Raw genomic sequence first — 25516 nt, 5'->3', positions numbered from 1 at the left:
TTTATCATTATAATTGGAAAATGGATTAGGGCTAGTAAATATGAATGTTAGTACAATGTCTGTGTTTGAATTCACTAAGCTTCGTGCTTACGTTTTTCCCTTATAACTTTTCAGGTGTTAAGATTAAAGAGGCTAAGGCTTGACATGGAGCATCGGGACATCGCTACTAGTTATTTTGTTGGGACCTTATTATTATTATTACTTCCGCACTTATTTTATATGGTTACTAAGTTGATGGATTATGTTATGACTATTTCAGTTGTTTTAATTTAATTTAAGATGGGTTTTAAAAGTTTAAAATTTTTGCAAAAAAAAAAAAAAAAAAAAAAAAAAAAAAATTGGGTGTCACAAGTTGGTATCAGAGCCACAGTTTGAGGGAACTAGGCATTCTTGTGGATGTTCTAGACTCAAATTTGAGGCTCTATAATAGTTTATTCTCTTTTTAAAATATTTTTCAAATTTTCTGAAGACTAGTAGTGAAAGATGTCGCGGTGTGCCAGTCGGCCAGCCAAGTAAGCCTTATTTCTTATGTTAAATGTTTATGTTAAATTGTTGACTATGAATTGGATTCTACTAGTCTTAAAATGCTAGATTACACACTTGTTTAATGTTAACATGTGAGAGAGATGTAAAATTAACGGCTAGAGCGAGCTGGAAATTTTGAAACTAGACGCGATTGCGAAATTGGAACTTGTGTGGAAGATAGTAGAAGGGCCCCTACTATTTGAAACATCGGTGCCGGTTTCGGGTCGGGGCAAGGTTGAGAAATTTTCGGCAAGCTGAGTGTTTCGTCTTCCTAGAAATATCTAGGCTGAATTATTTCTAAATATTTTCCTCCTTCTACGGATACAGATGGCTCCGCCTGCTCGCCTTAATCAGCTCCAAATGGAGCAAGTTAGGAATATTGTCGCTGAGGAATTCAATAACGCTTTCAATGAATTAATCCCGGGCGTGACTAATGACATAATCAACCAGGTCAAAGCTCTTCTGGATGAGCGCCTCGCAGCTATTCCCGGGGGAGCGTTATCGGCTCCGCCCGTTCGGGATTCGGCATACTACTTCGAGAAGTTCAACAAGTGTAGCCCTCCTCTTTGGAATGGTGAATCCGACCCAGTTGCTGCTAAGCATTGGGTGTCATATGTTGAGGGCGCCTTCATGACTGTTGGGTGTCCGGACCAGTACAAAGTTGTGATTGCCATGAATCAGCTGCGAAAAAGGGGAAAGACATGGTGGAACACCATCACCGCTCTATTAAACGAGGAAGAAGTGAGGGCCATGTCTTGGGCCCAATTTGTGGAGAGGTTCGAGGCACAATATGTGCCCAAGGTGGAGCAGCAGCGGATGCAGCAAGAATTCATGGCCTTACAGCAAACTACCGAGTCTGTTAGCGACCTGAACGCCAAGTTCTTGGAGATGCTATCTTTTTGTCCCTCATTTGCTGGGAACGAGGCCTGGTTGGTCAGCCAATACACTACCATTCTACGTACCGAGATTCGGGAATTCGTTAGCATGCAGGAGTTCCCGACTTTATCCGCGATCATGGATGCAGCGAGGAGGAGGGAAATCGAGTTGCAGACCCAGACCAAGAGGAAGGCCAATGACACCTCCTCCAAGACATCCGGAGATGCCCAGAAAAAGCAAAAGCAGGGTGGTAAGTCAAGGTATGAGTACAGGCCGTCTTCAAGTCAGGGCGAGAAAAATCCGTTGATATGCTACAACTGTAAAAAGCCAGGGCATCATTGGAAGAATTGTAGGGCTCCCCCTGCGAGTGCAGTTCCTCAGATTACTTCTGCTGCTCCCGTCTGCTATCACTGCAACGAGACGGGACACAAGAAGCCCGAATGTCCGAAGTTGAAGGCTGGTAAAGGAAGCGGGGGTACAAATCCTGCAATTGCATCGTCTTCTAAGGGACCCACTATGGTGACACGAGGTCGTGCTCACCAGATGACTGCGGATGAGCCGGTGATTACCGCGACAGTGGCAGGTAAATTTCTTTTTTTTTTCTTTTCTCTCCTGCCATTATTTAATAAATGGTAATTAGAATTGTTTACATGATTGTATGTGGTAAATCAGGCACTTATTTGCTAGATTCCGAGCCTGCTGTTGTTATGTTTGATAGCGGTGCTACCCATTCTTTTGTATCTCGCACGTTTATTAATCGTCTGGGGTGTAGTATCGGAAAATTGGCTCGCCCAATGGTTGTCGAAGTTGCCGACAACCGCACTATTTATGTCACCGATGTCTTTCGGGGTTGCACTCTCGAGTTTTCTGGAGTTGAATTCCCTATTGATCTTATCCCTATTGCGATGCGAGAGCTCTGCGTTATCGTAGGCATGGATTGGCTTGATGCGTTTGATGCGGAAATCCACTGTCGTAAGAAGCAAGTTCGTGTTCGAAACCCTAGAGGTGGAGAACTTATTATTCAGGGGGACATTCCCCGCCTGGCTATGGCTTCTTGCTCTTCTGCTATAGCACTAGACGACGTTCCTATCATTTCTGACTTCAGCGACGTCTTTCCGGAGGAACTCCCTGGCTTGCCACCTGTTCGGCAAGTGGAGTTTCGCATTGATTTGGTGCCAGTTGCGACTCCGGTAGCGAAATCTCCTTACCGCTTGGCACCACCTGAAATGAAAGAGCTCCAAGATCAACTTCAAGATCTAAGTGATAAAGGGTTTATACGGCCAAGCTGCTCGCCTTGGGGTGCTCCTATTCTCTTTGTGAAGAAGAAAGATGGATCCCAGCGAATGTGTATTGATTATAGGGAGCTAAACAAGCGCACGATAAAGAATAGGTACCCGTTGCCACGTATCGACGATCTTTTCGATCAGCTTCAGGGAGCATCTTGGTTTTCCAAGATTGATTTACGTTCCGGTTACCATCAGATGCGTGTTCGTGAAGAAGACATTGAGAAAACAGCATTCCGTACTCGATATGGGCACTTTGAATTCGTGGTGATGCCTTTTGGGCTCACCAATGCACCCGCAGCGTTCATGGATCTCATGAACCGGGTGTGTAGCCTGATGCTTGACCGTTCGGTCATAGTGTTCATAGATGATATCTTAGTCTATTCTAAGAGCAAAGAGGAGCATCAGCAACACCTTCGGGAGATTCTGGAAACTCTGGCAAGAGAAAGGCTTTATGCTAAATTTTCAAAATGTGAATTTTGGTTGGAAGAAGTTCAGTTCTTGGGGCATGTGGTAAACAAACAAGGTATCAAGGTCGATCAAGCCAAGGTTGATGTGGTTAAACAATGGAAGATTCCGAAAACACCTTCTGAAATTCGCAGTTTCTTGGGTTTAGCCGGTTATTACCGGAGGTTCATTGAAAATTTCTCTAAAATCGCCTTACCACTCACCCGATTGACCAAGAAATCAATGAAATTCGTTTGGGGCCCGGAGCAGCAACTGGCGTTTGATGAGTTAAGGAAACGATTGTGTGAAGCTCCGATTTTGGCCTTACCTGATGGGGTTGAGGATATGGTGGTTTACTGTGATGCATCGCTTCAAGGTCTTGGTGCCGTGTTAATGCAACGAGATAGGGTGATAGCCTATGCCTCCCGACAGCTGAAACCCCACGAACGAAACTACCCCACTCATGATTTGGAGCTTGGGGCTGTTGTTTTCGCTCTTAAGATTTGGAGACACTATCTCTATGGAGTGAAGTTTATCATATACACTGACCATAAGAGTCTAAAATATTTGTTCGAGCAGCGGGATTTGAATATGAGGCAGATCCGATGGTTAGATGTGGTAAAAGATTATGATTGTGAAATTCACTACCACCCCGGTAAAGCTAATGTGGTAGCTGATGCTCTTAGTCGTAAACAATCTGCCGAACCGATTCGAGCTAAGTGTCTCCGGATCACGATGGTGTCGTCTTTGTTAGATCTAATCCAGGACGCCCAAAAGACGGCAATACTGGAGGAAAACATCAGGCGTGAGAAGATTGGGAAAGAGTTGCCTAAGATGGAACGAGACGGGCGTGGTTTGCTGACTCGCTACGGTAGGATTTGGGTTCCATATACCGGGGGAAATCGGAAAACCCTAATGGATGAGTCTCATAAGTCAAAATTTTCTATCCATCCTGGTGCTACTAAAATGTATCGGGACCTTCATGAGGCTTACTGGTGGCATGGAATGAAGAATGATGTGGCTCGATTTGTGGAAGAATGTATGACCTGTCGAAAGGTCAAGGCGGAACACCAGAAACCGCATGGGAAGTTGCAACCATTGGAGATTCCTGAATGGAAATGGGAGCATCTAACCATGGACTTCATTACAAAACTTCCTAGAACTGCCAGAGGATCAGATACGATATGGGTGATTGTTGATCGTTTGACTAAGAGTGCTCACTTTCTGGCTATAAAGGAGAGCTCATCGGCGGAGAAATTAGCCGAGATCTTTGTTCGGGAGATTGTCTCATTACATGGGGTGCCCGTTTCTATCATCTCCGATCGAGACACCCGATTTACCTCTCGGTTCTGGAGGAAGTTTCAAGAGGAATTGGGCACACGATTACATTTTAGTACCGCCTTCCATCCGCAGACAAACGGGCAGAGTGAGCGGACGATTCAGACCTTGGAGGACATGCTTAGGGCGTGTGCGATTGATTTTGGGGGTAGTTGGGATGACCATCTACATCTAGCTGAGTTTTCTTATAACAACAGCTATCACTCGAGCATTAAAATGCCTCCGTATGAAGCCTTGTACGGGAGGAAGTGCAGGACGCCCGTTTGTTGGGGCGAGGTTGGGCAGAGGGTACTTGGGAGTACTGATATCGTGCTACAGACTACGGAGAAAATCCAAGTGATTCGGGATCATTTGGTCACAGCGAGCAGTCGTCAGAAAAGTTATGCTGACAAAAGACGCTCCAATCTTGAGTTCCAGGTGGGAGATTATGTGTTGCTTAAAGTCTCCCCCTGGAAAGGTGTGATTCGATTTCGGAAGCGGGGAAAGCTCGGACCCCGATTCATTGGACCCTACAAGGTCATAGCTCGTGTGGGGAAGGTGGCTTACCGTTTAGAGCTTCCTGACGAGCTTAGTCTAATTCATAATACGTTCCATGTGTCTCAGTTACGAAAATGCGTTGTTGATGAGACCGCTGTGATACCACTGGAGGACATACAAATTGACGAGCGTCTCAATTATGTTGAGAAACCAATCGCTATTTTAGAACGAAAGACGAAAGCTCTCCGCAACAAGACTATAAACCTGGTTAAGGTGCAATGGCAACATAGGAAGGGTTCGGAATGGACTTGGGAACCGGAATGCGAGATGCGGACTCATTATCCGGATCTGTTTCTAGGTGTTGACTTCGAGGACGAAGTCCGTTCTTAGTGGGGGAGAGTTGTAACGCCCCGGGTTTTCTCGGTACGTTTGGTTATTATAATTTAATTATCCTTGTAACCTTGGGTTAATTTATTTAACCAATGTCTGATTTCTTATGTTATTGGACTCTTTTGATCATCTTGTAAACTCCTTTTTGAAGTCCATGGGCTATGGGCCTATTTGCAATGTCCATCTAGTTAATAGTACTTAATGTGTAAATTGAATCATTTGGAACACACACAAGGAAAACACTCTAAACCCTCCCTCTCTCTCAAAAATCGTCCCTCTCTCTCTCTTTGGGATCAAGAGCAGCCAAGGGGCTGTTTGGAGCTTAATTCTTGTTCATTTCCAGCCTTGATTCGTATTGGTATGAACCTCCTTATCCTTTCTTACAACTTGATTCATAACCTTGTTCTAGTTTTATGATTTCATCTTCACCTCTTCTCCTTCTTATTTTATTTGTAATTGTATGTTATACATCATCTCAAGATCCTATCTTCACCCCATATATGGTGGATGATGGATCTAGGGGATTACATGTGGCAAAAGATCATGGAAACCCTAAAAGGGAGAATGATGATTTTATGTGCTTATGTTTATTTTCATGTTGATTATTATTACATCCTTGAGGCTAAATGAAATCCTAATGATCCCTAACCCTTTTTAGTACCACCATTATCATGGGGACTGAATTGGGATGATGAACACATCTTAAAATGTGTTTCAAAAGGAGAAGGATGGATAAGCCAAAAAGGAATCACGGGTGGCTACGATTCTGTTTTCCATCAGATCTGTAGTCATTTTGTAAAAATCATATCTGGAGCTCTAGAACTCAAACGGACCCCAAACCAGTTCCAAAAGTTCACATATTGAGTTGGATAACTTTCTTAAGAAGGCCAACCTCACTGATAAGGGCTTTATCTATGTGAAAGAATGGCATCTTTGCTGTTAGGTCTGATCCGGGTCTGTTCTGATATGTCATTTTGTTTTCATCATTTCTAAGGCTTGGAAAAGGATACAGAGTGATTCCAAGTTTCTATATGTTCCTTATATTATGAATTTAAGATCTGGAGAATATGGGGTGTTATTTCCAATTATAAATTGGTTAGAATGAATCCACACTCCAGGTCAGTGGGCAGTCACCAGCTTTTGCTAGTGCTGTGATTGTCCACAATGTGAATTTTATATATGGAGTTTGAGAGATGCTTTTCATTCAATTCCAACTCTGAGACTTTCACTTGTATGTCCTTTACTTCTCTTAATTTTCTTTTGGACGAATTCTACTCACAAGTTGGGTAGAATTGGCCAACATCACTTGACTGTATTGTTGGAGACAGAAGTGATACACCATTTTGTAAAATTCATATGTAATTCATCTTTTGGAGTTAGAATGAGTTCTTTATAGTTATGGAATCCTGAGCAATCATAGTTTCCTATAAAATTTAGTTAAAACTATGTTTCTGTTTTAGATTTTGGAGTAAATCAGTTTTGAACAGCAGGTCTGTTTTAGAGACCTTGCTGTGATTACTCTTTTCTCAACTCATAGCTTCATTACTTCTCGTTTCTAACCTTTAGTCCTTCTTAGGCGAGGTTTTGAAGTTTGCTCAAGCTTGGTAGCATTATTTGATTGTTAGCCATCCTTAATACTCACTCAAGGTGAGTTCTCTCACACCGTTGTATTGATGATTGTGTTTGCTAGTTAGCTCGTGTGTGATTATTTGAATTTATTATAAAAGCATGCTATATAAGTATTGTTTTAATTCGTACATGTGCACTGTATGTAACTAATTATGGATATGGGGACACCACCAAAGGATACGGATTTACCGGTGCGGTGGGTAGGTAAGATCACCAACGAAATACTCTTCGTGAGGTGCGGTGATTAGGGCCAAATGATACGGGATCTTCCCGGTGCGGTTCAAACCTACAAGTCCTTCTCGTAATATAGACATTGATTCATTCTTTGTCTTTATCATTATAATTGGAAAATGGATTAGGGCTAGTAAATATGAATGTTAGTACAATGTCTGTGTTTGAATTCACTAAGCTTCGTGCTTACGTTTTTCCCTTATAACTTTTCAGGTGTTAAGATTAAAGAGGCTAAGGCTTGACATGGAGCATCGGGACATCGCTACTAGTTATTTTGTTGGGACCTTATTATTATTATTACTTCCGCACTTATTTTATATGGTTACTAAGTTGATGGATTATGTTATGACTATTTCAGTTGTTTTAATTTAATTTAAGATGGGTTTTAAAAGTTTAAAATTTTTGCAAAAAAAAAAAAAAAAAAAAAAAAAAAAAAAAAAAAAAAAAAAAAATTGGGTGTCACAAGTAAGACAAATTTCACGACTTTTCCATTCTTCTTAAGGATTTCTAAACCCTATGGGGACTGAGGGTCATCTGTTGATTAAATATGTTGATGTGTTAATCGTAACCTCCCATAACATCTTCGACAACCCTGCATTTAGTCTCATACTCTTTGCACTCTCGTTTAGTGTACGGTTCAGTCTCTCTACCACACCATTATGTTGGGGCGTTTCAGGAGCCATTTTTAGCATTCTGAATCCGCGTTCTACACAATAATCAATGAATTCTTTGATGTTGTATTCACCCCCAATATTTGAATTTAAACACTTGATCTTCACCATGTTTCATCCTCTATAGTATCTCTCTATTTCTTAAATGTACTAAATACCTCATACTTGTTTTTCAAGAAATAAACCCAAAGTTTTCTTGTGCAGTCGTCAATGAGAGTGACATAACACCTAGAACCTCCCACTGAAGAGACTAAGGTGGGACCATATACATTAGAATCCACTAACTCCAACTCCCTGACCTTGGTCGGTTGATCCATCTTTAAAAAAGCAACTTTCTTCTATTTGCCAAGAACGCATGACTCATAGAAGTCAACTGTCACATTCTTCAAGTATGGAATCTTCCCTTTGGTGGTAAGCATCTTCATTCGTTTCTCACTCATGTGTCCAAGTCGTTGGTTCCACTGCATTTACTTTATTATCAGAAACCTCTGCCATGTAAAGTGTACCATTTTTTGTCCTTTAGCAACCACCAAGTTCCCCTTTGTCACCTTCTACAGATGATCACCAAAAGTAACATGGTGACCTTCATCATCTACTTGCCCTACTTATATCAACATTCTCTTTGTAACATCCCAAAATCTAGGAAATCTTTATGATCCTTCTATTTTGGAGGGTTGTCAAATTAGGCCCTAAAAGTTGAATGCGAAATTAGTGAGTACGCTGGGCGTACTGAGATGTACGCCGCGCGTACTCGCGTGCTTAATTTGAACGCGGACTCACTCGGGTACGCTGGGCGTAGTGAGCCCAGATGCAAACCCTAAATTCCGGGCTTGTACACTATAAAAGGAACATGTAGTCCTTTGCCCTAGCCACCATACCCCCTTGAGTGAGTCCTTAGAGAGCTGATATCCGTTCTTTAGCTTGTGAGTGTGTTTTTGAGCTTGAAGTTACCTTTTTAAGGAGAAGAAGGAGCCATTGTTGGAGCTAGAAGTTGAAGAACAAGTGTAGATCCGAGTTCTACAGTGGTTGGAGATCACTTCTGAGGTAAAAAGCTCAAAGCTTTCCTTATTCTTCATGAGTTTTGCTTTTTTTGACCATTTTTAGGGGTTTTGGTTCAAAGTTGGAGACTTTATGTGCAAAGAGTCTCCATGAGTTTAGATCTGACCTTTTCTAGTGTATAAGTTTAGATCTGACCTTTTCTAGTGTATATTGTGTTAAGGATTCATAAAAATCCAGTCTTGGACGTGGATCTTGTGTCATGCATGAGTTATAGTCTCATTATGGAAAGAGGAAAGGTGTTTTGAGGACAAAGTGACCTTTACAGCCATGCAAAGGCTTAAAGGATTCAACTTTATGGATTAAGTCATGTTAGAAGGGTCAAATCTGAATTTTGGATGAAAGTATTAACCGTTTAAGACCTGAATGAGATGGATGAGGAAACTGGGTATTATGCTGGGCGTAATCCCAGTACGCGCGGCTTAAGGGGCCGCGTACCCCGATTCTGTGAAGGCTCCGGGTATGCCCAAAGTACACGTTTGGTACGCACAGCGTAACCCGGAGGGTTGACTTTTGTTGACTTTTAAGGTTTGGTCAACTTTAGTGTAATTGAGCCATGTAAGGGGTAAAATGGTCTTTTACCTCTCGTGAGAGTGATTAGAGGAAATGGTCTAGCCTTGGGAATTATGTTGATGACAAGTGATTATTTCATATGATTAGGCGGAGGCTAGGTCTTATTTCTCTGAGTTTGAGATTTCCGAGTTACCGAGTTACACGGGGTGAGTCTTCTCACTATACGTTACCTAGAGTGGTATTATGTGTTGACCAGAGGGTCTTATGTGTTATGTATGAGATTATGTGCTATGTGTTATATGTATGCTGTATGATGTTATAGACCGGGCCGGAGGGTCCAACGATCTATGACCGGACCAGAGGGTCCAACGAGCTACGGGAATGGAGGGTCCCACTGAGACACATCGACCGGAGGGTCATACTATAGCCTCGAGTGGCGTATGTGTTGTATGCGGTATTTTGCGGAACTCACTAAGCATTTATGCTTACAGTTGTTGTGTTATGTGTTTCAGGTACTAGCAAGGACCGTGGAAAGGCGTCGGCGTGACCCGTACACACTAGAGAGAGGATTTGATTTTGGTGATCTTGGGATATACTATGATTTGATAACTATTGTTGGATACTTTTGAGAATATTTTTATATGAATTTGGTTGTTGAAAAATGAAAAAAATTGTTTTGAAAATTACGTTGTTACAAGTTGGTATCAGAACCTTGGTTTGAGGGACGCGGATGCACCTTTGGGCATATCTGAACTCAAACTGAGGATTTGAGAAATGTTCAACGATAAAACTAAATTTTCTAAAAGAGCAAGGGGTTTTGAGACAAACAGAACAGAGCAGTGTGTACGGTCAGCCAGCGCCCGAACGGTGAATCCCCAAAGTACCCTTACATTATGTGTTATGAGATATGCTATGTTATATTATGCATGTTAGAGTAGGCTAGGTATTTATATTAGGACTAGAGTGGCCTGATTTGTGATGCCTTAGCCAAGGATATTTCTGCTGCTGAGTTGCCTTGAGAGCGAGTAGGTAGCAGTTAGGAGCTCATGAGAGGTCTATCGGAGGGTAGCCAATGCATAGCGAGAGTAGAGTACTTGTGATCCAAGATCCAGGGAGGAGGACTTGGGGTGAATGCTGATGCGGTGTGGTCAGTAGTATAGGGCTCGTACTACTGAAGACACCGGATCAGTGGGCAGGCCAAGTAAGAATACTTTGGACATCAGAGGACGAGTAGGGTTGCATCATCGAGTGTGAGTATGATCGATCGAGTCTCTGATATTTATATGTTGTATTTCAGAGGCATCATGGTTGGGACTCGACACACACCTGAGAGTAGTGGTGTCAGCGACGAGGAGATCCGTCGATTGATTCATTAGGAGGTGGCTGCTGTCATCCAGGCTGAGATTCCAGAGATGTTTGGGGACATCAAGACCACATTGATTGAGACCTTTGATGAGCGGTATGCAGCAGTGACTGAGGCTGCGCCTGCTGCAACTTCTGCTGCCAGACATCAGGGAGGTGACTTGTTGTTGTTTCGGGAGTTCAGCAACACGAAGCCGCCAGAGTTCGATGGGATGCAAGACCCGATTGCTACGATGAGATGGATCTCTGACATCGAGGGATGTTTCTATACATGTTCTTGTCCAGAGCACTTGAGAGTATGGTTCGCTCTGAACCAGCTCCGCTTTGGAGCGAAGGATTGGTGGAAGTTCGTGAAGGCGAGCTTCACTCTAGCGGAGATTTCTGAGGTGACCTGGGAGAGGTTCACCGCTATGTTTAGAGACGAGTATGTTCCCCCGGTGGAGAGGGAACGGTTGATTCAGGAGTTCTTGACCCTCAAGCAGGGTACTGATTCTGGTGCAGTGATTACCAGGAAGTTTCATGAGAGGGCGATGTTTTGCCCTGAGCAGGTGTCTTCTTAGCAGGCTCGCATGAGCTAGTATCTGAGTGTTCTGAGGAGAGATATTTGGGAGTTCGTGGCGAACTCGAATTACTGGACATTTGCTGAGCTCCAGGAAAATGCCCGGAAGAGGGAGATTGAGTTGGAGACTCAGGCCAAGGAGAAGGCCGAGTCACAGAGGGTGGATCAGCGGCCGACTCAGTCTCAGCCGGCAGCCAAGCGGGCCAGACCCGCTAATTCGAGATCTGGAAGCACGAAGGGCCGCACTTGTAGGAAGTGCGGCAAGAGTCACGAGGGGTCGGTGCAGGTCTGGAGTATGCTACAAGTGCGGGAAGGAGGGGCATATCGCGAGGGATTGCCCCAAGGGATTTTCGGTTTGCTTTCATTGCAACCAGACCGGCCATCGGAAGGCCGAGTGCCCTTAGCTACTTCAGGGATTAGTGCAAGGATCTGCGCCTGCTGCTAGGGCTACCGAGGTTCAGCCAGTGAAGGCCGAGGCACTGAAGGCTCGTGCGAGAGCTTTCCAGTTGACTGCGGAGGAGGTCCGCACGACGCCCGATGTTGTGGCTGGTATGTATTCTGTATTTATCTTTTATTTGAGTTGAGTTATTGTGCTTATATGATGATATACGTAGGTACTTTTCTTGTGAGTTCTGTGCCTGCTTTGGTATTATTTGACTCGGGTGCGAGTCGGTCGTTTGTTTCTGTGGCATTTAGTCAGCATATTAGTATCCGTCGAGAGGCGTTGGGTCGACCTCTATGAGTTTCCGTAGCTGATGAGCGAGCAGTGTATGCTACGGATGTGATTCGAGGATGTATCCTTGAGATCTTCGGTGTGGAGTTCCCGATAGATCTGGTTCCGATTGCGATGGGGGATGTGTGTGTTATAGTGGGCATAGATTGGTTGAGCCGATATGGAGCTGTTATAGACTGCGAGCGTCAGTTGGTGACGAAACGAAACCCTAGTGGGGGAGTACTTACGGTGTTCGGAGAGGAAACCCGATGTGGGTCAGCATTTTGTTCAGCTGCCAGGGCGAGACAGAGTTGACAACAAGGCTGTAGTAGATTCGTAGCCTATGTGATAGACACCCGAGTGGCCGCTGGGAGGCCAAGTTTGATTGATGAGGTTCCGATAGTGTGCGAGTTTCCGGATGTTTTTCCCGAGGAACTACCAGGTGTGCCTCCCGAGAGGCAAGTGGAGTTCCATATCGATTTGGTTCCGGGAGCAGCACCTATCGCCAAGGCGCCTTATCGCCTCGCGCCACCAGAGATGCAGGAGTTATCCTCGCAGCTTCAGGAGCTGTTGGGGAAGGGGTTAATCGACCGAGTATCTCACCTTGGGGAGCGCCAATCCTTTTTTTCAAGAAGAAGGATGGTTCACACCGGATGTGTATTGATTACCGGGAGTTGAACAAGTTGACGGTCAAGAACCGTTATCCGTTGCCGAAGATCAATGATCTGTTCGATCAGTTGCAGGGGGCGTCTTGGTTCTCCAAGATGGACTTGAGGTCGGGTTATCATCAGATGAGGGTTCGGGATGAAGATATCCAGAAGACAACGTTCAGAACTCGTTATGGGTAATATGAGTTCGTGGTGATGCCTTTTGGGCTCACCAATGCACCAGCTGCGTTCATGGATCTCATGAACAGGGTGTGCAGGCCGATGCTGGATCGGTCGGTGATCGTATTCATTGATGATATTTTGGTGTATTCGAGGTCTAGATAACAACACGAGGAGCATTTGAGGGAGATCCTTGGAGTTCTGAGATCGGAGAGGCTTTATGCCAAATTCTCCAAATTTGAGTTCTGAGATCGGAGAGGCTTTATGCCAAATTCTCCAAATTTGAGTTCTGGTTATGAGAGGTTCAGTTCTTGGGACATCTCGTCAACCAGAATGGGATATTGGTCGATCCGGCCAAGATTGAGGCGGTCATGAGGTGGGAGGCGCCGAGATCACCCACCGAGATCAGGAGCTTTCTGGGATTGGGCGGCTATTATCGGAGATTTATTAAGGATTTCTCCAAGATCGCCGTGCCACTTACCAAGATGACCCGAAAGGGTGATGCTTTTTCCTGGGGTCCGGAGCAGCATACCTCATTTGAGACACTTCGCCAGAAGTTGTGCGAAGCCCCGGTGCTCGCACTCCCGGAAGGGATGGAGGATTTTGTGGTCTACTGCGATGCATCGATATCCGGTTTGGGAGCAGTGCTTATGCAGAGGGGGCATGTAATAGCATATGCTTCGAGGTAGCTGAAGCCTCATGAGTCGAGGTATCCCACCCACGATCTGGAGCTGGGGGCTGTGGTGTTTCCCTCAAGATCTGGTGTCACTATCTGTATGGGGTTCGATGTACCATATACACGGACCACAAGAGTCTGAAGTACTTGATGGATCAGCCCAACCTGAATATGCGCCAGAGGAGATGGTTGGATGTGGTAAAGGATTATGATTGTGAGATCCTGTACCACCTGGGCAAGGCTAATGTTGTAGCCGATGCTTTGAGCCGTAGGGCGAAGAGCGCCCCGATTCGAGACGTTTGTATGAGGTTGACAGTGATGACTCCGGTGTTGTACATCATTCGAGGAGCCCAGGCGGAGGCCGTGAGACCGGAGAACCGCAAAAGGGAGCAGGTGATCAGGCAGGTATCGGATTTCGTTACCGATAGTCGAGGACTTATGACTTTTCAGGGCAAGATTTGGGTACCGTTTGTGGGTGGAGCGCGTACCATCTTGATGGAGGAGGCCCATAGGTCGAAGTTCTCGATCCATCCTGGGGCCACTAAGATGTTTTTGGATCTAAAGAAGGAGTATTGGTGGTCCTGCATGAAGAAGGATGTTTCATGGTTCGTAGAGAGGTGCTTGACCTGTCACAAGGTTAAGGCTGAGCACCAGCGTCCGCATGGTAAGCTGCAGCATTAGAGATTCCCGAGTGGAAGTGGGAGCATATTACCATGGATTTTATCACCAAATTGCCAAGGACTGCTAGAGGTGTCGCTGCAATTTGGGTGATTGTGGACAGGTTGACAAAGAGCGCTCACTTTCTTGCTATCAGTGAGAGCTCTTCTGCTGAGAGGCTGCCAGAGCTGTATGTGAGGGAGGTGGTATCGCGACATGGAGTTCCGATCTCGATTGTTTCAGATTGAGATGTGCGATTTACTTCCAGATTTTGGAAGAAGTTTCACGAGGAGTTGGGTACGAGGCTGCATTTCTGTACCGCATACCACCCACAAACGGACGGACAGAGTAAGCGGATGATTCAGACGCTCGAGGACATGCTTCGGGCGTGTGTATTGGATTTCAGCGGAAGTTGGGACACGTATTTGCCCTTGGCTGAGTTTTCCTATAACAACAGCCATCACTTGAGCATTGGTATGCCACCTTTTGAGCTGTTGTATGGGAGGAGGTGTCGGACCCCCATATGCTGGGGAGAAGTAGGGAAACGCGTGATGGGTAGTACGGAGATTGTGCTCCAGATGACAGAGCAGATATAGCAGGTCCGACAGAGGTTGTTGACCACTCAGAGTCGCCAGAAGAGTTATGCGGATAGGCGACGATCTGAGCTCGAGTTCCAGGTCGGTGATTTCGTGCTCCTAAAGGTATCTCTTTGGAAAGGAGTGATCCGATTCAGGAAAAGGGGCAAGCTGGGACCCCAGTATATTGGGTCGTTTAGAGTGATCGCGAGGGTGGGTAAAGTAGCGTATCGCTTAAAGCTACCTGCGGAGTTGGATCAGATTCATGATACCTTCCATGTGTCGCAGCTGAGGAAGTGTATTGCCGATGAGTCGACGGTGGTACCATTAGAAGATATCCAGGTGGATACGAGTCTGAATTATGCTGAGAAGTCGATTGAAATCTTGGATCGAAGGATCAAGGTTCTGAGGAACAAGGAAGTGCCCCTGGTTCAGGTCCAGTGGCATCATCGGAGAGGATCCGAGCTGACCTGGGAGCCAGAGTCGGAGATGCGGGAGCAGCATCTGGAGTTGTTCGCAGCATGAGACTTCGAGGACGAAGTCTGGTTCTAGTGGGGGAGAATTGTAACAGCCCGAAATCCAGGTAAGCTTTATGATCCTTCTATTTTGGAGAGTTGTAAAATTAGGCCCTTAAAGTTGAATGCGAAATTAGTGAGTACGTTGGGCGTACTGAGATGTACGCCGCGCGTGCTCGCGCGCTTAATCTGAATGTGGACTCGCCCGGGTACGCTGGGCGTACCCAGGGGTTACGCTGGGCGTAGTGAGCCCAGATGCAAACCCTAAATTCCGGGCTTGTGTACTATAAAAAGAACATGTAGTCCTTTGCCCTAGACACCATACCCCCTTGAGTGAGTCCTTAGAGAGATGAGATCCGTGCTTTAGCTTGTGAGTGTGTTTTTGAGCTTTAAGTTACTTTTTCAAGGTAAAGAAGGAGAAGAAGGAGCCATTGTTGGAGCTAGAAGTTGAAGAACAAGTGTAGATCCGAGTTCTACAGTGGTTGGAGATCACTTCTGAGGTAAAAAGCTCAAAGCTTTCCTTGTTCTTCATGAGTTTTGCTTTTTTTTGACCATTTTTAGGGTTTTTGTTCAAAGTTGGAGACTTTATGTGCAAAGAGTCTCCATGACTTTAGATCTGACCTTTTCTAGTGTATATTGTGTTAAGGATTCATAAAAATCCAGTCTTGGACGTGGATCTTGTGTCATGCATGAGTTATAGTCTCATTATGGAAAGAAGAAAGGTGTTTTGAGGACAAAGTGACCTTTACAGCCATGCAAAGGCTTAAAGGATTCAACTTTATGGATTAAGTCATGTTAGAAGGGTCAGATATGAATTTTGGATGAAAGTCTTAACCGTTTAAGACCTGAATGAGATGGATGAGGAAACTGGGTATTACGTTGGGCATAATCCCAGTACGCGCGGCGTAAGGGGCCGCGTACCCCGATTCTGTGAAGGCTCTGGGTACGCCCAACGTAACCCGGAGGGTTGACTTTTGTTGACTTTTAGGGTTTGGTCAACTTTAGTGTAATTGAGCCATGTAAGGGGTAAAATGGTCTTTTACCTCTCCTGAGAGTGATTAGAGGAAATGGTCTAGCCTTGGGAATTATGTTGATGACAAGTGATTATTTCATATGATTAGGCGGAGGCTAGGTCTTATTTCTCTAAGTTTGAGATTTCCGAGTTACCGAGTTACATGAGGTGAGTCTTCTCACTATACGTTACCTAGAGTGGTATTATGTGTTGACCAGAGGGTCTTATGTGTTATGTATGAGATTATGTGCTATGTGTTATATGTATGTTGTATGATGTCATAGACCGGACCGGAGGGTCCAACGATGCAGACCGGAATGGAGGGTCCAACAAGCTATGACCAGACCAGAGGGTCCAACGAGCTACGGGACTAGAGGGTCCCGCTGGGACCACTACAAGAAAAGACCCTTTTACGACGCGCAAACCACGACACTCGTTGATTTATGTTACGCAAAAGAGAGTGACATTAAAAAATTGTCATCTCTTCAAAAAATTTAAGGATAGGGGACACACATTATTGCGCGCCCTTAAATTAGTATCATAAGAAAAAAAAATTTAAAACACGGAAGGCACTGTATCTTAAGTGGGCATCCTCTAGAAGTGTCGCTTTATAAATTTAATGAAAGGTGCATTTAGTAGATTTAGGGAAAATGAAATCCCAAAATTTTTGAGAACCCGCTTCTTTTTTATCCTCTACTTTTGTTCTCAGTTTCCCTCTTGCCCTAATTACGATGCTCCTTCTTCCCTCCTCCAGAGAGTGACTGTCGGCTTGCCCTAGTTATCGACGCTCCTTCCTTCCTTCCTCACTTGCCTTCTTCGCCTTACAATATCTACAGAAGTACAACTCCGAAAGCGTACAAGTCGGACTTATGTGTCGGAACTCCGGTAGACTGAAATTCAGGCGGCATGTAGCCTCGTGTGCCCTAGAATTTCATGAATCTTGAATTTGGCTTACTTGAATCTCATTCCAAGTTGCTATCGGTTTCACCACAGATTTCCGTCGTTCAAGACTGTGATTAGGAGTCGGGTTGTCATCTTTCATGTCGCTAAAAAGACGAAAGGTAAAGTTGAAGAAGACGATGAGTAGATTGGTTTTTCCCATCATCGATTTGTCAAGAGGCACTTATGTCAATAGGTAATAACTATATACTCTCTCCATGTGTATTGTTTATGTTAAGAACATAAGAAGAACAATAATTTTCCTAAACTCTCCTCTCTCATCTCCCGATTTCTAAATACACCTCCCTATCCTTATTTTTATGACTTTGCTAATGTCTCTGCTATCTAAACTCATCAGACCTCACTCATCACTCACCCCTTCATAATCTGATTTCTATTTTCTTTAATTTCTCTATTTCCTGATTTCTAGATATGGAATTGGTTGTGGATTCTCCGATTCCTGATTTCTAGGACTACAATCTAAAGAGTCATAAGAGTAAAGAGGGGATTTCTGAATTTCTGATTGATTGATAATAAGACTCAAGGTATAATTTTTATGCCCAACTTATAATTTCTCATTTTCTAGACTTATGATTTCCAAATTTCTAGAGTTCTTGTATTTATTTTCATATTTTTGTGTTTTGATTCAGGACTAAGGAGTTACATTTTTTCTTTAATATTGGAGTTTGGTGGAGGTATATACTCTCCCGTCGACAGCTTGTCAAATCCAAGATCAGGGCACAAGCGATCCAGGTTCTCATGCTCTGATTCTTGATCTCCAGTTCATTCCACCTTGAATATACATGTAGTCGTTGAAGCAACAACCTTAAATATCGGTAAGAACTCCCTATCTATAAACTTCTCATAGAAATTCATAACTATGTAAGTGTTCTAGGTGCTGCTGCGATTTTTGCTTCTAGAGGTGTAATCTGGGTTTATTTCTTGTTAAGCATCAAGATGAATATTTCTTTTGAGCACCAATTAGGAGAAGAGTGAAAGACCAAAGGGTGTACCAATTAATGTTTCAGGAAAATTCCATCTTGGCAATCAAATGATTAAGCCCATGAAGAATCAAAAAAAAATATTGGTAATATAAAATATACTTTATGACTTTACCCAAGTGCTCTCAATCTATCGGTTTTGGAGATATCGAAGCTTGATTTAATTCCTTTGTCTTGTTTCAAATGGTCTTGAATTTGAATCTGTTTATAAATCTATTTTTAAGCTATGACACTCTAAATAGGCTAGAAAAGGGAGGTGATAAGTTGTACACACATGGTGTTTAACAAAATGCCCAAGAGAAATATAATTGCAGGTTACACCCAAAACGTTGGTTCTATTGTTGATGTCCTTGACTGGAGGAAAAAATGGTTTTTTGTTTTTTCAAAAACAATAATATTATAATAAAATTTAAAATAATACTAATTTGGTAAATATTTTAGAAACAACATTCATTTGGTAAATATTTTTTTAAATAACACTAGTTTGGTTAATAACTCTAATTTTTGATTAGTTTTTTTTTGCTTCATTAGTTTTTCTGATTCATTTGTTCAGGTTGTAATTCACACTCCAGTCTTTCCTTAAATAAGAAATCAAAAATCTTTTAGCTGTTAGAAAGAACTTCCCCATTATTTGAACCTACTGTGATTTAGAAACTATTGTGATTTTGAAACCCGTTGTCCACTTGATTACTTGACCATTTGGATATTTGGGTAGGAGATTTGGTGTTCAACACAATGGAACGGATAAAAATCACCAACAATGAAATCGGGCAGCCCGTGGGTCCCGGGGCAGCCCAATCAACCACCTTTGTGGGTGTGATAGCATGTGATGTGAACTTTGCTCCCCTTACTTATAACTGGAAGAAAATCCCACCAGAAAACAAAGAGAACATGTGGCAGAAAGTTTTGGTAGAGTGTAATATAAAGAAACCTTTCACATTTTTTTAAATCATCATTATTGACATTATTATATATTATAGACCAAGTTTGATATTGGCCTGAATTGTCGAAGATGGGTGCTGTTGTCCATTAGAAATAAATGGAGGACCTTCAAGTCTCGCCTAGCAGACCTTGATCATCGGGTCCCACCTGATCAGTGGTCAGCCCTTGTTTCTCTGTGGAGCTCTGAGAAATCACAGGTTTGTTTCATATTCCATGAATTTAAAGATAGGGTTAATTGTAGTATGTTATAATAAACAAGAAAACACAATGCTATAATTTGGTAGTTTTTTTTTGTCTGAGAAATGTTGTAATAGAAAGAAATGAAAATCAAGTTTGCTAATAAAGAAATAAATGAAAGTAAAAGTATATTTTATCTCCAATTTTTCAGAATATTTCTATCAAATTGAAAGCTACAAAAAAACTATTTTTCATTATAAATTTTGGTCATTTTGTGTGGAAAAACGTGAGGGCATTTTAGTCATTTTGCAATTGATGTTTCAGGGGTGATGATGGAGTATTAAGGTTGGGGATCCGAAGAGCGATACAAGCAATGGTGTCATCTTGGCAACAACTAATGTTGTTCTTGGACAATTCAAAACATGTGTGATCCTTTTAGGAGGTTTCATTATGTTTGGGTCAAACCCATCTTGGCAAGCAGCAAAAACAAAGGTTGGAAAGTCTAATGGTTATGGATCAAAACCAGGAAGCAGAGCTATATCTTCGGTATGATATATATAGCTTTTATACTTTATTCATTATCATTTATAAAAATAGATATAAGATTTATTGTTTTGATTTTGTGTTTAAGAGAGGGGTACCAGCAAAGGTCACAAAACCAGAGCCTCTAACGTCTGTTCAAGATATTAACATACAATCACAAGCATTGCTAAATGTCAAAGACTCTAATAAGTTATTTGGATATAGATTTTATGCCATTTTGAAATTTAAGAAGGATCAAACATACTTTAGTTATAATTATAATAGTAATAATATATAATCTACTTGCAGGATGAAAGAGAGAGAATTGTGGTTCGTATGTTTAAATTTAAAGAGTTACAATTGGAGCAGATTCAGGATCTTGAGGTTGCTAATTTGATATCTATATAATGACATTGTTTTGGTTGTCATTAAGATTCTCAAAAAAGTAAGTAAATTTGTTGAAACAGAATGATCTGATGAAGTGCTTCAGGGAAGATTTGCACAGGCGGCTTTTGAGCACAGACTTCAAAAAACAAGTTGATGGAATCGAGAGGCTTCAGAAAGTATGTTTTCCATTCTTTTTTTATTTTATTTTCTAAGTTAAAACTGACTATGTGGGCCCAATTTTTTATTTCACTCATCTAACTTATTCAGGCACTTCCAGCAATTGCCAATGAAATTATTGAAGTCCTAGATATATTGTTGAAGGGGTTTGTTTTGCGATTCTACGAATCCAACACATCTTGCCTACTCAAGGTGAACTTATTATTATTATTATTATTATTATTATTATTATTATTATTATTATTATTATTATTAAAGTTTGGTTGGTTTATTATGTAGTAAACTTGTGTAGTATATATATATATATATATATATATATATATATATATATATATATATATATATATATATATATTTGAAATATGGTTATACATTTTGGAATTCCTCCCAAAGCAATTTGACACATTGAGAAATGAAAACTAAAGCATGAATGAAGTTGAAGCTTCCATATCTTTCTTCCTTGTTTGGTTGAGAAGGTTAATACTGAACCTAGATGTGCTTAAACTATACAGATGTATCATGTATTGTGTTTTACATAGAAAACTTATGTACTAACTGTACTTTGGTGCATGCAAACTGGTTATAATATTGAGAAACTAAGAGAAAAGTTGAGGGAACTAATGAAGTAGATCATACAAAGTTATTCGGCTGCTAAAACTTTCCCATATATTTTAGAAGGTCTGTGCTCTAGAAACAACAGGAAAAAAATCGAGTGTACTGATCTTGTTTGTTTTTTGCTTGATAATCATTACACTGAGGTAGTCCCTTTGATTAATGTGTCACACTCACACCTTGTAGGCTTATAGCTGCTGAAGCTTACTCATGCTTTCCATGATTATGGGTGCAGATAAGTGGACTTTTCATTAAAGCTCATTTTCATATTTTTATTGAAAAACATATCAACCCATTCCTCTGAATGCAATTGGTATCTTAATCAACATAGTATATAAAAGCTTCCATCTATAACAACTTATACTTTATCTACGTTACTGTAGTAAGTAAAAAAGAAACAAAAAATTACACATTCCCATGGAGAGTAATGTTGAGATTTTGTTTAAGTGAGGCAAAAATAATAAGTCAAATTGTTTGTTATTACTGGGTGAACCAAGTTTTCAGCTGTATGGATTTATCATGTGCATAAGTGCAACAACTGCTAGGGCCTTCAAGTCTGTTCTTCAAGGTATCCTACTTTCTTCAGAGGGGTAAATAAATTAACTTCTACTTTCTACTAAGGGTATATATATGTAAATTTGTTCTTCACTTCAAGTATGTCAATGGAGCCAAGTATGTGAATGTACATTTAATGATTTTATTATTGCAGGGAGAAGTTAAATTCAATGAACCTTTTGCTTTATATGTCCCCAATGGCTGTTGTGTTTTTATTGCCAACATCACTTATAATGGATCTAGATGTGTTAGATGCCACCATTACTCCTGGGTTAAAGCATAGATTTATGTGGCTACTGCTTTCTGTGAATTCAACCATGGCTTATGCTGCTAGCTTGACCGATTTTTTGGTCACCAAGCACACAAGTGCTCTAACTCTACAGGTTACTTGTTTCTTCTTGCTCTATGTTTTGACTTCTGAGTTCAAACTTAGTACATTACATATTCATGGATCGAGCTTGTGAATTTAGCCATGATTCTTTCTTTTCTGTAATCCGGTTACCCCTTTAGGTATAGCTGGCTACTCCTTGACTGTTATGGGTGTGATTGCTTATGGAGAAGCCAAAAGGAGATACAAATTAAAACAATGTTTGCAATTTAGTCAGTAGAGTAGAGCTTATGAGAGAATTTGATCTAGCTCCGTTTATTATTGGGAAGAGTTAGATGCCAATCATAGTGTCCCCACTCTTATATATAATTACATTAGATGCCAATCATAGTCTTCATTTTGTGGAGGAGTGAATACTGAGTAGTGAAGCTGATATGTGAATGAAGCCCAAAGGAGCATGCTAGATGAAAATGTTAAGTGGAAGGTAAAAAAAGACTATTTGGGGAATAGGAGTAATTTATCTATATGTTGTTATTAATTCCCTACTTTTTTTATAGTTTTGAGAAATGGAGAAAAGAAAGGAGGGGAAGCCATGTGAAACAAGAGCTGCTTTAAGGCGTTCTGTTAGGGAATATGGGTAAACATCCTCTTTTTCTAACACCAAGATAAATAACCATTTTTATTGCTTTGATTTATTTAGTTTATATATATTGTTGTGCAGTTCTGATGTTGCTGAGCAAAGTGGTGAAGTCATACAATCCATGTCTGGACCATTTTTTAGCAGGTAGTGTTGTCCTTGTGTTTTGATTTATTTTTAAATTTTTTTCATGTTCTGTATTACTTGATATTTTTCTTGAGGTGCTTAATTTTGGGGTTTAGAGAAATGTATGTTCCTCAAGAACCTCAAATGGAAATACATCCACTTGCACTGTCATCTTGTGGTGTAGTTGGCCCTACAGACTGGAATGAAGCTTTAGATATCATTCGATACGGATCTCCTGAACAGGTTTTAATTTGCCTTGTTTACATTTTTATATTAAAACTTATAGAGTGTTGATTTTCAAATGGCATTTTGTCAGAAGGTGACTTGTCATCTGGCTTAACGGGAGGATCAGGAGGGCCTCTGATTATGGCATCAATTTCATTCCTTTGCTTACCCCAATTAAAGGTTTTCTTAAAGATATTAGATTATGTTTCAGCAAATACACCAGCCTTTTTAGCTAAAACTCCAAGCACACTTCCACTACTACGAAGGTCTGGATGCTCTTGCACTATATTTAGTGCAATATCTAGAAAATATTTGACATTATGATTTCAAAAGAGAGACAACATCATTATGATTTCAAAAGGTTAGCTTCCTCTCTTTTGACAGGAAAGAAGTATCCAAATAATAAGTACATAATACAAGTGAAGAATTTACTAAAGTATATAATATTAATAATATTCCTAATTATAAACCCCTTTTATTTCACTTATTAGACAAAACCTCATGGCCATTGTGATGTTCATTCAGTTCTTTATTCAGGTGGTCTTCTTGAAGAATGGTATGTATACATTTTCTTATTTGATTGGTTTTTGTTTTTATTAGAACATTTATCTCATTATTCTTTATGAGCTATCTTTTTAGGAAAGATGCTAGTTTGAGATGGGTCTTGATGGCGGTGACGATAATAATGCCATTGTTCTTTATTAGGCTCCAATTCAAGGTTCATTTGAAAGATTGCTTTAACAGTATTTTCATATAGAGTTTTATATAAAAAAAATATTTTATTTATTTATTTATTTAGGCAATTCCTGCAACATTGGGAGTTAGTGCAACTAAAGGCAATTCCTGCAGCATTAGGAGTTAGTGCAACTAAAGATTAGTTGAATCTCTTGGAACAATGGCATGAAAGTGGTATTAAGTATTTGCATTCTTATTATATTATACCCATCACATTTTCCCAAATTACCCCTTCCTCTATAATGTTTTTTTGTTTCTGTGTATTTTGTGCATCAGCTAAAGTTGATGGAAGAAAGGAATATGAAGCCACTTGATTTAAATCTTGCAGCATTATCAGCAAGATGCAGTAAAGACTTGGAGTTGAATTTGGCTAAGTCATTATTGAGTGAGATGGGCCAATGTACAACTGCTTATCCATATAATCATCTGTTTGGAGCATTAGTCTTAAACAATTATGAAAGGCAAGATGCAACTTTACTTGGTTGGAATTTGATGTATATAGTAGATTAGATGCAAATTTATATATTGTAAGAAATAGAATTGTATGACATTAAATTTATGCTATGGGTTCTATTTTTTGTATATGATATTTTATTTTCTATTATGAAACATTAAATACAAATTTAATTTGAAAATAAGTAAATCTATAAAGAATATTTTTTTTTAACATTTAAAATTATGATACGCAAAAATGCGTGTCATCTTCATTTATGACATGGCCTTTCTTGACAGGGGCTTTCTTGATACGCATTGCGTGCCATTAACACGTGCGTCGTAAGGTTACGATACGCGAATGCGTGTCGTCTTCCTTTATGACAGAGCCTTCCTTGATACGCATTGCGTGTCGTAAACGCGCGTCGTAAATGAGCGTCGTAAATGCGCGTCGTCTATAGACGACGCGCAAAAGCGCGTCGTCACTCTTTATGACAGGGCCTTCCTTGACACGCATTTGCGCGTCGTCTGAGCCTTTTATGACGCGCAATGAGCGTCGTAAAAGGCTGTTTTTCTAGTAGTGGACACATCGACCGGAGGGTCGTACTATAGCCTCGAGTGGCGTATGTGTTGTATGCGGTATTTTTGGGAACTCGCTAAGCATTTATGCTTACAGTTGTTGTGTTATGTGTTTCAGGTACTAGCGAGGACCATGGAAAGGCGTCGGCATGACCCGCACACACTAGAGAGAGGATTTGATTTTGGTGATCTTGGGATATACTATGATTTGATAAGTATTGATGGATACTTTTGAGAATATTTTTATATGAATTTGGTTGTTGAAAAATGAAAAAAATTGTTTTGAAAATTACGTTGTTACAAGTTGGTATCAGAACCTTGGTTTGAGGGACTCGGATGCACCTTTGGGCGTATCTGAGCTCAAACTGAGGATTTTAGAAATTTTCAACGATAAAACTAAATTTTCTAAAAGAGCAAGGGGTTTTGAGACAACCAGAACAGAGCAGTGTGTACGGTCAGCCAGTGCCCGAACGGTGAATCCCCAAAGTACCCTTACATTATGTGTTATGAGATATCCTATCGTATATTATGCATGCTAGAGTAGGCTAGGTATTCATATTAGGACTAGAGTGGCCTGATTTGTGATGCCTTAGCCTAGGAGATTTCTGCTGCTGAGTTGCCTTGAGAGCGAGTAGGTAGCAGTTAGGAGCTCATGAGAGGTCTATTGGAGGGTAGCCAATGCATATCGAGAGTAGAGTACTTGTGATCCGGGATCCAGGGAGGAGGACTTGGGGTGAATGCTGATGCGGTGTGGACAGTAGTATAGGGCCCGTACTACTGAAGACACCGGATCAGTGGGCAGTCCAAGTAA

The 25516-nt window shown here is 41.3% G+C and overlaps 1 protein-coding gene across 1 annotated transcript; it reads left to right on the top strand.

The window, feature by feature from the left end:
- Positions 1 to 852: 852 nt before the first annotated feature.
- Positions 853 to 18854, top strand: LOC128127200 (uncharacterized). The gene is made up of 4 exons (XM_052765626.1): positions 853 to 1984; positions 2074 to 2548; positions 18713 to 18728; positions 18825 to 18854. The coding sequence occupies exons 1-4, from the start codon at positions 853 to 855 to the stop codon at positions 18852 to 18854; spliced, it is 1653 nt and encodes a 550-aa protein (XP_052621586.1).
- Positions 18855 to 25516: the final 6662 nt, after the last annotated feature.

The sequence above is a fragment of the Lactuca sativa genome, chromosome 7 (genome assembly GCF_002870075.4).
Source record: "Lactuca sativa cultivar Salinas chromosome 7, Lsat_Salinas_v11, whole genome shotgun sequence".
Lineage (NCBI taxonomy): Eukaryota > Viridiplantae > Streptophyta > Magnoliopsida > Asterales > Asteraceae > Lactuca > Lactuca sativa.
Note: the sequence above shows the minus strand (reverse complement) of the source record. Positions and strands in the feature narration are given on the sequence as shown.

Coding starts and splice junctions, on each gene's coding strand:
- LOC128127200 (XM_052765626.1), top strand. CDS start 853: ATGGCTCCGCCTGCTCGCCTTAATCAGCTCCAAATGGAGCAAGTTAGG. Junction 1,985..2,073: donor GATTACCGCGACAGTGGCAG/GTAAATTTCTTT, acceptor GTGGTAAATCAG/GCACTTATTTGCTAGATTCC.